Consider the following 14,498-nt stretch of genomic DNA (forward strand, 5'->3'; position numbering starts at 1 on the left):
GTTAAAATACTCAGTGGGAGGAAAGGATGTATATGATATGAGTTCCTTGCACCAACCTAAGGAACTCATCTCTTTTTGCCTCTAAAAAATTTCTAGGGTAATACTTGTCCTAAAAAACCTTCCGAAATTTAGGCCATAACAAGGCGCTTGAGTTATTCCGTCTAGTGGATACTACCTTCCACCACTTTTCTGCCCCCTTTTGCAACAGGAATACCACCAACCTGACTTTGCGGTCTTCCGGATAGTTCATCACATTGAAGCACTTCTCTATTTGGTCCAACCATACCTTTGCTTCTGCAGGATCAACAGTTCCCTCGAAAGCCGTAGCCCCAAGGGCTCGAAGCCTCTCAATGTCGTACTTCTTTTCTGGGTCAGCCTGTACTGTACTTATACTGGCTTCTAAACTTTGGGCAATTTTTTCGAACACCCTGTCCTCCAGCTCAGGATCTACTCTGACCGGGGGAGTGCTCGACTCTCTCTCAGACGTCGCCTTCTAATTTACAGGTTCTGGGGTGTTTCTCTTGCTTACTCTTGAGTTTCTCTCGACTTTAGGTTAACGGTCGGTAGGGTCAGTGTTCCCACTCCGTCTGCCACCTCTTCTCGACATATTTACCTAATTAATAGTACATATATTAGGGACTTTAACCACTCAAACTTGGACATATGCATGAACTCTCCCTCATTCCCAAACCTTATGCTCTGATCCCAACTTGTCACACCCCCTCCCAGTTTACCCTCTAAAATCAGAAGAAGATATAACGGTAGCAATTACCGACCTAGGTGCCAACACTTACTGCCTAACTTAAATGAACCTGTTTAAACCTGAATATGCAACGACTTGTCACAAAACACATCCAAGAAGTTAAACAGTGTAAGTCTTAAATACAATTCAAAAACAAACATATGTCCAATGAAAATAAGATGACCAAATAACAGAATTCCCAAAGAAAACAAGTTTCACAAGTCCCCAACTCCTTTCCATCAAAACAATTTTAACCTAAGCTTCTTCTTAAGGCCCCTCAAACTTTGGGTGGCAAGCTGCAGCGGATTCAACCGCGAGGGAACTGACTACTACTTGGAAAAAAAAGGGAAAACATTTAAAAACCGTGAGCTGGTGAGTGACACATAGAAATACATTTCTTCTCAAATCTTTCATATGTTTAAATGTAAAATAAATGATATGCTGGAAAATAACCTCAAGCAGCTCGCATAGTACCATACATTAATCATAGCGATATGATCAATCATACTATCAAACCTTAGTTGAGAGCGAGCATTCATAGCATCCATTCAAGATTGTGAGACCCATACTTTGGTCCCTTAATGGAGACTGTGGCCAGGAGACCCATACTTCGACCTCTCATAAAGAACTGCCTACGTGCACGTGGATTATACTAAGTACTGTCAACACCTTAGGTACTTCCTCGGATACCTTCTATACCTTTGATACCCGGGGCATTAGAAACATAACATTCATGGAAAAGTACGAGCATCCTTATTAGTCAACATCCATGCTTCACAATTAATAACATGTAGTTGCTCTATTTTCATACATTCTTAACATACTCTAGGATTAACAAAACTCATTTAAAAACACAAGTATAACTTTAGTTGCTTAGAAAACCCATGAACATTAGCATGAGATTCATTTGAAATGCATGTCCTTTTTGTGAACATGTTTGAAAACATTTAGTCACTCACAAATCCTTGGGCTTGGTTCTTCCTAAGCTTTGTAGGCCTCCTCAATGGACGTAGTTCCTACACATCAAAGAATAAGAATTTAATTCCTATTTGGCCTTCCTTTTGAGACTACTCTTTTAACTAAGCTCATACTTGGCAAGAGATTGCCCAATCGTCCAACATTCTCCAGATTCAACTTCTAACGTTAATGACTTGAAAACTAGAACCCATTTCATGAAAGCTTCTTCTCCAAACATGTTCGAAATTTTGTTACCAATGTTACCTCAAAGTTTCAGCATGAAACTTCTTGTGATTTAACATGGGCCCTCGAATATTTCCTGGTAGTCCTAACAAAAATTCTAGGGTTAACTTCCCAAAATATCTAACTCGAACCATAGATCTTTTCTTGCTAAGGTTCCTTCTACAAAATACTTAAGAAGGTGTCTACGAGAATACTTTAAAGTTTTGGTTTGAAAATCCAAGTAGTTCGGTCTAGATCTATGTTTCTTCATCGAGTGTCCAAAAACGCCCGAAAATGAAACTCTTGCACTTTCTTCCTTCTTCGACCTTCTTTTCGGTGAGATCTCCCTTCCAAAGGCTCTATTTTAGCAACTAGACTCGAAGGGCTTTCCAATGTTACCAAGTTTGCCTGGTTTGCTTGAGTGAAACGTCAAAAGCGAGCCCTTGAAGTTCTTTTATTTTTTATACTACTGTCCAGTCCTTCACCTGAATCTCCCTAAGCCACCTCACCCAATAATGAAGATTAAGGGCCGAGATTAAGCCATCTATCCAAATAACTAAAAGAGAAGTCTAAAACTGAGCATTTAAATCTGATTGTTTCGAGCAACTCGTTTCTCGCTGGGGAAACTCGATGGGGAGATGTCTTTACTCGATAGACAATTCTAGGACTCTCTGTCAAATACTCGATGGAAGTACTCGCTACTCGATAGGGAACTCGACAATAGGAGCTCGCTCAACACCCGCTCCCACTCGATGCTCGAACTAGACATGTGAGCCTTCCTCGCTCACCCTCGACACTCGCCTTCTTCCTCGCTCATATATACTCGACACTCGACAACATCTACTCGATGCTCGACCCTTCTCAATTACGTATACTCGACACTCGCCTTCTTCCTCGCTCACTTATACTCAATGCTCAGTAGAAAATACTCGATGCTCACCTGGTGCTTACTCGATGTTCAAGCATCCTTCAGTACAATGAACACTTAGCCAAAATTTCCCTTGTAAAGCCAGAATGATATGAACGAGAGCTAAGCTTCCTTACTTAACCATTTTCCTCCTGCTTCTAACTCAACTTTTACTTTGGGATGTACAATTCCAATCTAATTTAGATACTTAACCCAACATTTTGCTTAACTTAACAACAAACATGGTTAAAAAGGAAAGGTAAGGTGCAGATCTTACAAGTTTGGTGGAGCATCAAGGGTGCATCGTAGACTTCACTATGGAAGCCGAATACCTAGCTGCTTGTGAAGCCACTAAAGATATTGTTTGGCTTAAAAAGTTCCTTATTGATTTAGAAGTTGTTCCAGATACGTATTACCTATCATACTTTATTGTGATAACAATGATGCTATGGCAAATTTTAAGGAACCTAGGAGTCATCGAAGAGGGAAACACATTGAGCGAAAATATCACTTGATTCGGGAGATTGTGCATTGAGGTGACGTGATTGTCATGAATATTACTTCGAAGCATAACGTTGTTGATCCGTTTACAAAGGTTGTCATGGCTAAAGTGTTTGAGGGTCATCTAAAAAGTCTAGGTCTATAGGATATGTGACATATTGTCTAGGGAAAGTGGAAGAGGAGTGGACACCTAAACAATTAATTAAATTAATATAACAATTCAAAGGAATTGGTGAAGGCCTTATGCAGAAGTGTGGATCGTTCCCAATTTTTGTTTTTCATACAATCCCAATTTACAAAACAAAAAATTATACATTATACAAAAAAAAAAAAAAAATACAACATACTTTTGGAAGAGAGAATGAAATTAGGATTAGAAAAGAATCTTACCCTTGAAGAATTCACACTCTTCATGAATTTCTTATTCTCTCCAGTCCCGAACAATCACAAACCAAATAATCTCCAACGAGGACACCACTGATGCGTGAAATTGTGATGTGTTATGGTGTGAGTTTGCGGTGATGTGTGTTATGTGGTGATCATGCAAGTTTTCCTAACAAGGCCCAAGTATAAGCCTTCTTACATTTCCTGGTAAGTCCAGGGTCAAACATAGGGACTACTAAGTAGATATGAGACAAACTCTTCGATTCTATTGCAGTGGTAAATAAATGAAGTGGATGGTGTTTTGATTGAGATTTTTCCTATGCGACGAAGTTGAACGCAGAGTGATGAAAGCGTAGAGTTACACTAAGTATGCAATGAAGGGTTGAGAAGGGGTTTTGCTAACATTTCCTAAGATTGTACACAAGTTATGTGATCATACTACACACAAATATAAATACTACATTTCTCAATGCAGAATGCCACAATACCTATTTCTAGGATGCATGTGATGCATATGCGAAAATATCGATAGAACTTATTTCTAAGTTTCTATTCTTGCTTATACGATCTAATCTGACTTTTTCAAGCCTAGATTCTATCTTTAGACTACTCTCTCAAGTATGTCCAAATGCACACATAAGACAAAGTGACCGCATACCACCAATTCTATTTCTAGGGCGCATGCGATGTGTAAATAGTAGATAAAACTTATGTCTAAGTTTATACTCTTGCTCATGCAACCTAATCTGACTCTCTCAAGCCTAGATTCTAATCCGACTCTCTCAAGCCTAGATTTCATCTTTAGACTACTTTCTCAAGTACGTCCAAAGGTGAATGATACATACATAAGACAAGATGATCGCATAAAATGTAAATCTTAAGTCATGCTAGCTAAGTACTTTTCAACCCATTCAGAAATTTAGCTACTCATGCGTGGTATGGTGAGATTGAACATATAGTGAAATGAAGTTTCCATTTTCTGCAAATAAAGTACTAAATACAAAATAACAAATGGAATTGAGAAATAACAAGTCTGGTAAGCAATATCTTACTTCCCGTGGCCTTTTACACTGCTCTTTTATCACTTCAACTCTGTTCTCAATGTGAATTCTTGCTTTCGCAAGGGTTGGCCCTCTCTCCTTTGTACTGATTTCCGGCAGTCTCTCAATCTGTCCGGGAGCAATTTCTCCTGGCTTTGCTCGTTTTCTTGCTCTCTCCGTCCTCTATGTATATGTATGAGTATGTGCGTGAACAGACTAACTGACTAACTTCTTCTTCTTTCTTTTTTTCTCTCTGGTGGCCTTCAATATTTATAGATTCCAAGGTGAAGCAGCTTTTCTTACAATGATTGCAATGATGGGCGGCATTAATTTCCCTATTCTATTGCGCCTTTTAAAAGTCACCGAAAGTTCAATGTACTTGCTACAGTGTGGCGACTAAATTCGGAATCGACCATTATCAGCTTTACGTCCCATCACGATTTATTATGTTGTCACATTGATGCGAGGTCTTTATGTGATCACCATTTGAGAAACTTCTTACGGTTGCATGTCTTGCTATTGCAATTTCAAACGCGCTGTCGCATTGTGCCTTTGGATCACAATTTCATATGTGTCATCGCATTGTTCGTGCATAAAATAGGTAGATTAACTGCTTTTATGCGATGAGCACTCGCGATCGCAATTCCTTTCAGTTTAGCGCTTTCGGACATGATATTGCCTATTTTACCACCGCATTCTCTCATTGTTTTACTTATTTGTGCTGTAATAACTTGTATTTTTACCAATTATCAACCACCAAAAAAGAGTCTCATGTATTCTCTATAGGGGTTGAGAATTTCAGGAGGTATGAGCTCTGAAATCTTTTTAGAAGAGAAGATGATTTGAGAGGAGGAAGAAGAAACAACCCTTTTTTTCTTCTCTGTGTTCCTAGAATGAAAAGAACAAAAAAAAATATACAGAGAACTATTTTGTATTCTTTTTTTAGAAGAAGATTAACTTCAAAAAACTAAACAACCCCCTTCTCACGTTCTGTGTAGAGAGAAAAACCAGGGGAGGGAGTTATAACTCCCTCCTTTATTAAATTAAAAAATTAATTTAATTAATTAAAATATATATATTTATATAATAACTACTTTATTGTATAATATAGAAATGTTATACTATATGTTATATCAAATATAACACATAACCTATAGTTTATATATTGTATCAAATACAATATAACATATAGTTTTAATCTCTCAACAATGCATGATATTTAATGTAAATCACATTTATACTAAAATTTAATTAAATGAATCTCATACATATAATTAATATTTGAATCATATTCAAATATTTAATTCCTCTCGAAATAAACTTTATTATAATGTATCAAATATATTATATCAATTATATCACATATAATTAATTTAATTAATTATATCATATATAACTAATTCCCTCAATTAAATTAAACAATTCAAATTAATCCAAAATTGATTCTCAATAATCCTTGTTGAGCTACAGAGGGGACCTTATAGACATGTAGATTGAAGCTCCTATGGTACTTGGATAATTAATTAAACTCTTTAATTAAATTACCCAACGTCCATTAACTGTCGGTCACTCCACTAAAGACTGATAGCTGCACTCTTCGCACTACGGATATATTTTTGTATCAATTGGATATAACAGTCAACAGTGCGATGACCCTTCACAAATAGCTCGTAAGTACAGCTGGCCCCAAATTACCATTTTGCCCTTGTAGTTACACCTAACTCCTTAAATACTACTGATCCCTCTAATAAATAATAAGTCATAGTCCAACTATGACCAAATCCCTCTCGAGCCAAGATAGGGTGTGGCCACATTGTTCAAGCCCCTAGAATCAGCCTTTAAAGGAGCAATTTATCTACTTACCCTGATATCAGGGAATGAGTGAATTCCGTCTTGTGTAGCTGTATTATCAACCCCCCCAATCAGTCGAATCCCCAAAATGGTAGGCATATTGAGTTGGCAATCTGGTCACTCTCACCCATGTAGATCAAAGGACCACCTTCATAGGCAAGAGTTCACAACTCACTCAGGATTCAAGTCATGTCACCTATTTGGTCATCCTGGTGAAATGTAAGTCTCTACTATTAATGACATTATATAATGAGTCTAGTCATTTCGTGATCTGGTCTTATACAAAAATCTTTGTATAGGATACCCCTGCTCACATGTCTCCACGCGAATGATCAGGATCGGATCATTTGTAGCACTTTACAACACTTGTAACATCTACAAAGTGGGTTATATCTGTAGTGTTACTAGGATAAGGTTCTCAGCCCTATCCATCTACTACAAACCGTTTAGGTTATCATTTAAACATGATCCACTCGTATGTCTCTATATACATGTTTAAATTATATAAAATAACCTTTGATCTTAGTTTATTGGATTGAATGTATGCTCATAAAATAACAATTACTTTATTAATAACAATTTGTTTATACAGAGTCTACAAATTACGAGAATACAAGAGAGATTTAGGACACCAATCCCAACAATCTCCCATTTATTGTAAAGTTGAGGGAGCCAAATGTACAATATAAATAAAGTACAAAATACAATAAACTAGGGCATACACTATACCTCAGTAATATAAGGATGGATGAAGAAAATTTTAAATATCTAAAGAGCTTGAAATAATGCTGGAATATATTTAAAAAGATGAACATGATTGGGATCTATAAAAATTAATAGGGACAGGTTCACTACAAAACTATATTAAAAAAAGATTTTTTTCTTACGAATTTGATGCTACCATTGGAAAAGCTCGTGAGATCCAAGAACATCAATTGAAACAACTTTTAAACTTACTATTCTCTCTAAGAAGTATGATTTACAACATTAAGATAGGGGCTAAGAAGAAATTTTCAGATTTCTTTTGTCTATCTTGAAGGATAAACGGAAAGCCACTTAAATAACTTAAGAGACAAGGTTTATGAAAAGTGATCAAGCTCTTCTTCTCTCTCCTCCATGCATTCACGACCATGTAGTCTTTCAATGAAATTTTTGGCTCCTCATTTCACCTACCTAAACTCTTATTTACCTTAGGGTGAAAGCTCAAACTGTTGGGTTAAAGAAAAACTATACTATGGTTGAAGTTAAGTTGAGTTTTGACTAAAATTCTTCCTATTTCCTTTGTAATCTCTTTAACCAAACATCAATGAATGAATTTAAACTCTTACAATTTTAAATATCTAATTATCTTGTTTTACATTCTTAATAATTTATGACAAAAATTACAAACTACAAAAGTTGTAAATAACAAGACCATGCATCCACTTAATTAATATCACATTCTTATCAAGTTGATTAATCTTCTACTTATACTCATTCTTCTCTTCTATATTCAAATAACTAAATATAAATATAACTAAGTTACTAATATTTACTGTGAATTTTTAAAATTATAATAATGATATACAAAAAAGCATTAAAATCGACTTTGAACAAGAATTGTATAAATTAAGCTTGATAGCTCCCAACTAACTTAAATTAAGTTTAGAATGGATCATAAACTAAATTTAAAGAACTTATTACACTAGTTTATCTAAATTAGAAAAAGCACAATAATATTATAAAATTACGAAATACCCTTAATGATTATTCGGGTCATTGCACTTCGGCCTCCATTGAAATCCCACGTGAAAAATCCTAAAAAGAGAAGAAGGTTATTTATAGAATTCGAAGTAGCGCTGTGATGTTACTGGATAACTCTCTAGGGGCAAAATTGTCTTTTCACTCCCTTGAAGCTTTGGTTGCTCAATTTCAAGTTCGATAGCTCCAAATCAACCTCGAACAACCTGCAAAGGTTCGAAATGCATGATATGCTTGAAAATTCTACAAAATAGACATTTAATCATATTATACCCAACAAGCAAAGGAGATTAAAGATATAAAATTAGCTCTTTTTGAGTGCTATCACTAAACTTCGCCCTGGCAAAATTCTTTTTATGAAGAATTTTTTCATTAGACAAAATTGATTTCCTTTAGGAATCCACCTTATTCATATACTAAAATTTCATTAAAATCCTGTTGACCTTAAGGGAGAAACTTGCCGTAATCAATCAATAGAAAGAACAAACAACATTGATTAAATTAAGGTCACTAGTTGTTATGCCCGTTCACCATGCTTTCTCCTTACCCTTTTTGCTGCTATCTCTAGACTCTGAGATACAATAACTTATTGATAGAGAGATATTTTAGCTTGTTGATAGTGAGAAGCTTATAACTTGCCAGACCAAGATCGAAAAAGAGCAATATCAAACTGAATAGAATATTTTGATCCGTTTACATAGTATTAGAGCCCTAGATTAATTAGGATTTTGTGAACCTTTAGGTTAAGAGTCTGAGGCCAGTTTTTTTTTTTTCATTTATGTTTTCGTGAAGTGACTCTGCATCTATGTTCACTGCCATTGTCGTTAGTGCCATTGATGCCAGTCATTATTGTTGCGAGTTTGGTCTATTTGTGTCATTTCCTTTTGACACCAATCATTCCCTAAGGAAGCCCAGATGTCACTTAACCTTAAATTTGATATGACCAAAAATCACATTAATCAAGCATCTCATTTGTTGGACGCACAAATGATTATAGAGGAAATAGAGAGATTGGATCAAATATCTCCAAAGGTTCTTCCAATACTCAGTAATATACTTCTAGGAAAAATAACAATGGAAATCAACCACAAGAACATAAGGAGGATAACCAATAAAAGAGTGACAAACCAGCACTTTGAAGAGGGCAGGAAATCCTCTCCCAAATTCTCAAATTAGAAAATCCCACTAAATTATCCACATCCTCCTCTCGACCCATTCCCTCTATTCATAACTAAAAAGTCCTAACAAACATACTAACTAATTAGTAATATGTCCCTCTTAATAATCATATTGATATTCTTTTAATAATCCTATTATTTTCCTAACCAGAGCCTTACATAATCAAATTGAAATGATGGTGTCTGCTGTCAATGTCATAAATCAAGTCATACGGAAGATGATTGCAAGAAATTATTGTCTCCTTCTGCTGTGATTATTGCATATTTTAGGATCCTAAGAGAACTCTTGGTAAAGGATGAGAAACTAGAGGCCTCTACATCTTTGAACTACAAATACCTACCATCATCACATGTTGTAGAGTGTTGTCCCTTTGAAAAACATTGATCTATGTAAGCTGGTAAAAGTTATTACAAGAAAAAAATCTCCACTCCTTCGAACTCGTGCACACTTGTACTTTTGTGATCTTAGTTATATATAGTCACTCTTGTGGAAGGGTGTTTACATATATCTCTTCAATGTAACCCTTGGCTTTTGCACAATTAATCTTAAATTCATCATTTGAAGCTAAATAACAATAACAATTACCATGCAAGAAAAGACACAATGTAAATGTGTTACCAAATTTATAAATGGAAAACTACTAGAGATTTGAAAAAAAAAAAAAAAAACAATAAACTAATAATAGTGACCATTTTAAAATTTATCTAAAATACAGAGACTAAATTCACACAATTTTGTATATATGACTCGCAACCGAAAAAGTGCAAAAGTATAGGAACTAAACTCAAATTAACCTTTGATTTTTCCCCTCTCCAATGATGCTCTATGTGTAATTATAGTTTTCATAAAAATCTCCATAGTTGTACGTTGATCAATCCTTCATCCAACAAATTTATCTATTTTCTGAAAAATGAGTGATTGATTAAATGTCAAGTAGATTGAGAATAGATTATTTGCATTATTTCATACACACAACTGTGTCACATTGTTGAGAAAATAAAATTGATAGAAAAAAGAACGTTAACGAGGCAACAATAAAAATCTAAACGTTTGTTAAAATAAGAGTGAAAATGAAAAATAAGAGTGAAATTCAATAGATGAATAAATCTTTTATTGAAGTAGTTGGTGATACGACAAATATAATACACAAGATGGCAGTAACCAAAAATACACGGAAGTTCACCCTTATAGTTTAATTGAATCCGAAAATAAATTTAAGAAACAACAAACGATGAAAAACCTCAAAATCTCAACACAATCCAACCATCTGCCTTATTTTCAGTAAATTTAACAGCACTGAGAATAATAAAATACCTGGGCCGCTTTATTGTGATTGAAACTATTTATTTGTTATACATGGTCCATTTGAAGACTGACAAGACCTGAGACCCAAATGGAAGGAGAAAGGATTACAGAAGAAACCAACAGCAGTAGAATCATTCTGTGGAGATGGAAACTATTTGTTTCCCAATATTGCGACCGCTAAAGAGTCCAATCAAAGCTGCTGGGCCGCTCTCGAGGCCATGAACCGTGTCCTCGACATAGGTTATCTTCCCTTCTCTGATATAAGACAACATTGCTTCTAAAAAGTTGGCATTAAGGTGGAAATAATCATTAGCAATGAAGCCTTCCATGCGGATCCGCTGAGGTACAAGACGCATGAGATTATGCACGCCCTCCAACTGATCAAGGTTGTATTGAGATATCATTCCACATACTGCAATCCGACCATGAGGCCTCATGTTTAAAAGCACTGAATCAAGTGTCTTCCCTCCTACATTTTCGAAATAAATATCTATACCTTCAGGGAAGCATCTGCCACCAAAACAACATGAAAAAATAAGGTTCCATTAGAGATTATGAATGGGATGTGAAGTCAAATACTAGACTCCATTTAGTAACAATTTCGTCTTTAGTCTTCTGTTTTTAAAATTTAATGTTTATTTTCTCATAAATTTTCAATTATGATTTTCATCTTTGTCAAAAAATCACTTGAATTCTTAATAAAATTCTACGAATAAAAAAAAGTTTTTGAAACTACTTTTTTTAGTTTTTGAAACTTTGCTTAGTTTTTTGAAAACATAAGTTGAAAATGGATAACTAAACATCAAAATCTATGGTGGAAATAGTGTTTATAAGCTTACTTTTTAAAACCAAAAGCCAAATGGTTATTAAAGGACCTAAAGTATACAAATGAATCTTCATTACGAAGGGACTACAGTTTCCTATTTATTCAGACGGTAGTCCGTCGGTCCATCAATGTTTTTAAGATGTAGATCATGTAAAAGTCTGTCAGAGATACTACCGCTTTAGTGCTGCATCTAAGTCATGTTCTTCCTTGTAGTTGAGAACCTCATCAAATCCGAACTTGTTTTTCAGCAGCTCAATCTATGTCGGGTATACATATAAGACATGATATTGATACTTCAGTAGAATGTATAGGGAGAACAAGAATTTATTGTTAATGGATGTTAATGAGTTTCAGAAAGTACAGGTTGCAAAACTAAAATAATCTAAAAAATATAAGGCCCTTTTCAAAACTCTAAATTACAACTGTGGTACTTGATTTAAATCTTACTCTAGTTTCAAAACTTCGAAGCTTATCTTGTTTTTCCCCTAACCTTGAAATAAGTACATTAACAAAACAAGTAATAAGATTAAGAAACCAAATTAAGATTCAACAAGAAAACGTACATATATCAATTAAATAGTGATATATAAAAAATAATGAAGAGAACAATTGCATAGATGAATAAATATCACAACATCTTGAACAGAGAATAAACGGTTTTCTTAATGCATGAAACTGAATTTCGTCAGAAAGGGATACTTGGGAGAAAGAGGATATGGAAGCAAGCTTTAAAACAGTGGCTCACCTTCTCTCTGCTTCCAGCACTACCAACAACATGACAACCCATCAACTTTGCTAATTGGCCAACAAGTTGACCAACTGCACCAGAAGCTGCTGATACAAACACATATTCTCCCTTCTTGGGGGAGCATACTTCATGAAATCCAAAATAAGCAGTTATACCGGGCATACCTGCAAAAATTAATCATATTTCAAATATAACATTCAACCAATGAGAACTGACATTTATCACTTTCTCAAATCGAAAGTATCATACATGATTAATGAATAACGTTTCACCACGAAAACATGCAGACAATCCTCATACTTTAATTTTGGTTATGGGCTTCATAGTGTTGCAAATTAGGAAGAAACAATGCAAAGTTGTGTGTGGAAAATATTGTTCCAAAACCCAGTCATCAAACTCAACAATAAGAGTGATACTTGCATGCTTTGGAGTTATAAATCCAAGTCAAGCTCCTGCATCATCTATACAGGAGTGGCATTCTCCATATAAAGCTCAAGAAAAGGAACAATGTAAATCGTTCTTTTTCTAATACCCATGATTGTTCAAACATCTTACGTGCACCTCGATTAATATCACGGGACAAATCACATGACGCTACAAAATTTAAATGTCAACTCGTAGGATATTAAATCCTAGATAGCTGTCAACCATGGATTAAACCCATGATCTCTTAGTCTTCTATCAAGGCGATGTTGCCTTATTTACTACAAGGTCAACCATGATAGTTAAGAATATTGAAAAAAACAGTAGGTGGTCAATTATTCAGAGCAGAAAATTGAAAATTCAGAGCATTCCAAACGGAAATTATACCAAGAATTCCAGTATAATATGAGAGAGGGACATCAGTATGGTGGATTTTGACGAGTTTTCCAGGGTCCTCCACAACAGAGTACTCTTCCCATTTCAACATTCCCCAAACTAGATCACCTTCATTGAAGTCCGAGTGAGCAGACTCCAAAACTTTAGCAACTCCATATCCAAATAGTAACTGCAAAAGTTTCGTTTTGCGTCAGAGAATAAGACGAAAACCTATAAAAGTTCAATGGTCAATCTCAGTATAAAATTGAATTTTCCTGCATCTGAAGTTTCAAAGGAGAGAGAGAGGGAAATTACAGAGCCAGGGGAATAAGAAAACGCAGAGGATTGATTTTTCATGAGCATTCGCATGAAGGGATCGCAAGAAAGAAAGAGTGTTTTGACCAAAACGCCATTTGAAGCTTGAGGAAGCTTCAAGCGGATGGTAGCAGTGGTAATGATGAAATCGGATTCCTTAGGGAAACCACTAACGTAGTCCCGAAATAGCACTTGCTTGTTCTTCACTTCCTCGCCTATGTCCGCCATTGCAACTTTCCAGCACTCCCACGGACTCGCAAAGGCAGTCAACGGGTGATATTCGATAGCGACTGAACCTGATATAAACCATTTACGAACTCCAAAAATAATAATAATAATAATAATAATAAGCTACAAGTTGTATTAACTCTGTCGTCGATTGGGCATGAAAGACGATGGAATATAAAAATTCCAAAATCCCCATTCAACGCATGCAAAATTGTAGGGACGGCCCGATGAAAATTAGTTTTTTTTTTTTTTTTTTCTTCAGAAATAAGGGGAGCGAGTGAGAAGGAAGAAGATTTCTGACAGTAAAAAAAGATAATAATCTATTTTGATCCATCGTAGATGAAGTATTTTGTTATTATTTATAAATATTTTCAACCGTTTTATCATTTAAAATAATTTTTCATATTATATTATTGCATGGGAAGAATACTTCCAATACTCGGTGATATTGTGTAGAAGTTGAAGAAGGGATTGTGGGTGGGTCCAAAGACTGGACAACGATGCCCGAAGCCAGTATGGCATGTCATGTGCCACCCAAGAACTCCGAGGATATTCTATATGAATCGAACCCTCTTGAAGATTTCTTCTCGGCTTTTCTTTTGGATATACTCTTGGGTTGGCCTCATATACTTTTATACTTCCATGACCGACCTTTATGGATTAGCTTTCATGATGCTTATTGATCCTTTGATCCAGCTTGTGAATTGATCTCTTTAGTCGTTATAGTTGACTGAAAAATATTAAAAAAGTGTTTT

General features: G+C 35.3%; 1 protein-coding gene across 1 annotated transcript; it reads right to left on the reverse strand.

The window, feature by feature from the left end:
* Positions 1–10,826: 10,826 nt before the first annotated feature.
* Positions 10,827–14,080, reverse strand: LOC120077478 (2-alkenal reductase (NADP(+)-dependent)-like). Its single transcript, XM_039031360.2, has 5 exons — positions 13,516–14,080; positions 13,213–13,390; positions 12,400–12,566; positions 11,829–11,911; positions 10,827–11,338 (listed from the first exon to the last, which is right to left on the reverse strand). Exons 1-5 carry the CDS (start codon positions 13,741–13,743, stop codon positions 10,960–10,962), a joined length of 1,035 nt encoding a protein of 344 aa, XP_038887288.1. The 5' UTR covers positions 13,744–14,080; the 3' UTR covers positions 10,827–10,959.
* Between the last annotated feature and the right edge of the window lie 418 nt (positions 14,081–14,498).

The sequence above is a fragment of the Benincasa hispida genome, chromosome 5, assembly GCF_027475165.1.
Source record: "Benincasa hispida cultivar pf3 chromosome 5, pf3_genome.v1.1, whole genome shotgun sequence".
Lineage (NCBI taxonomy): Eukaryota > Viridiplantae > Streptophyta > Magnoliopsida > Cucurbitales > Cucurbitaceae > Benincasa > Benincasa hispida.

Excerpts from the sequence above, each read along its gene's own strand:
- LOC120077478 (XM_039031360.2), bottom strand. The coding sequence starts at position 13,743 with ATGGCGGACATAGGCGAGGAAGTGAAGAACAAGCAAGTGCTATTTCGG. Across the intron at positions 11,912-12,399 it reads GTGCTGGAAGCAGAGAGAAG|ATTGAGCTGCTGAAAAACAA; the intron begins GTGAGCCACTGT and ends TACCCGACATAG. Across the intron at positions 11,339-11,828 it reads TTAGATGCAGCACTAAAGCG|ATGCTTCCCTGAAGGTATAG; the intron begins GTAGTATCTCTG and ends TTTTGGTGGCAG.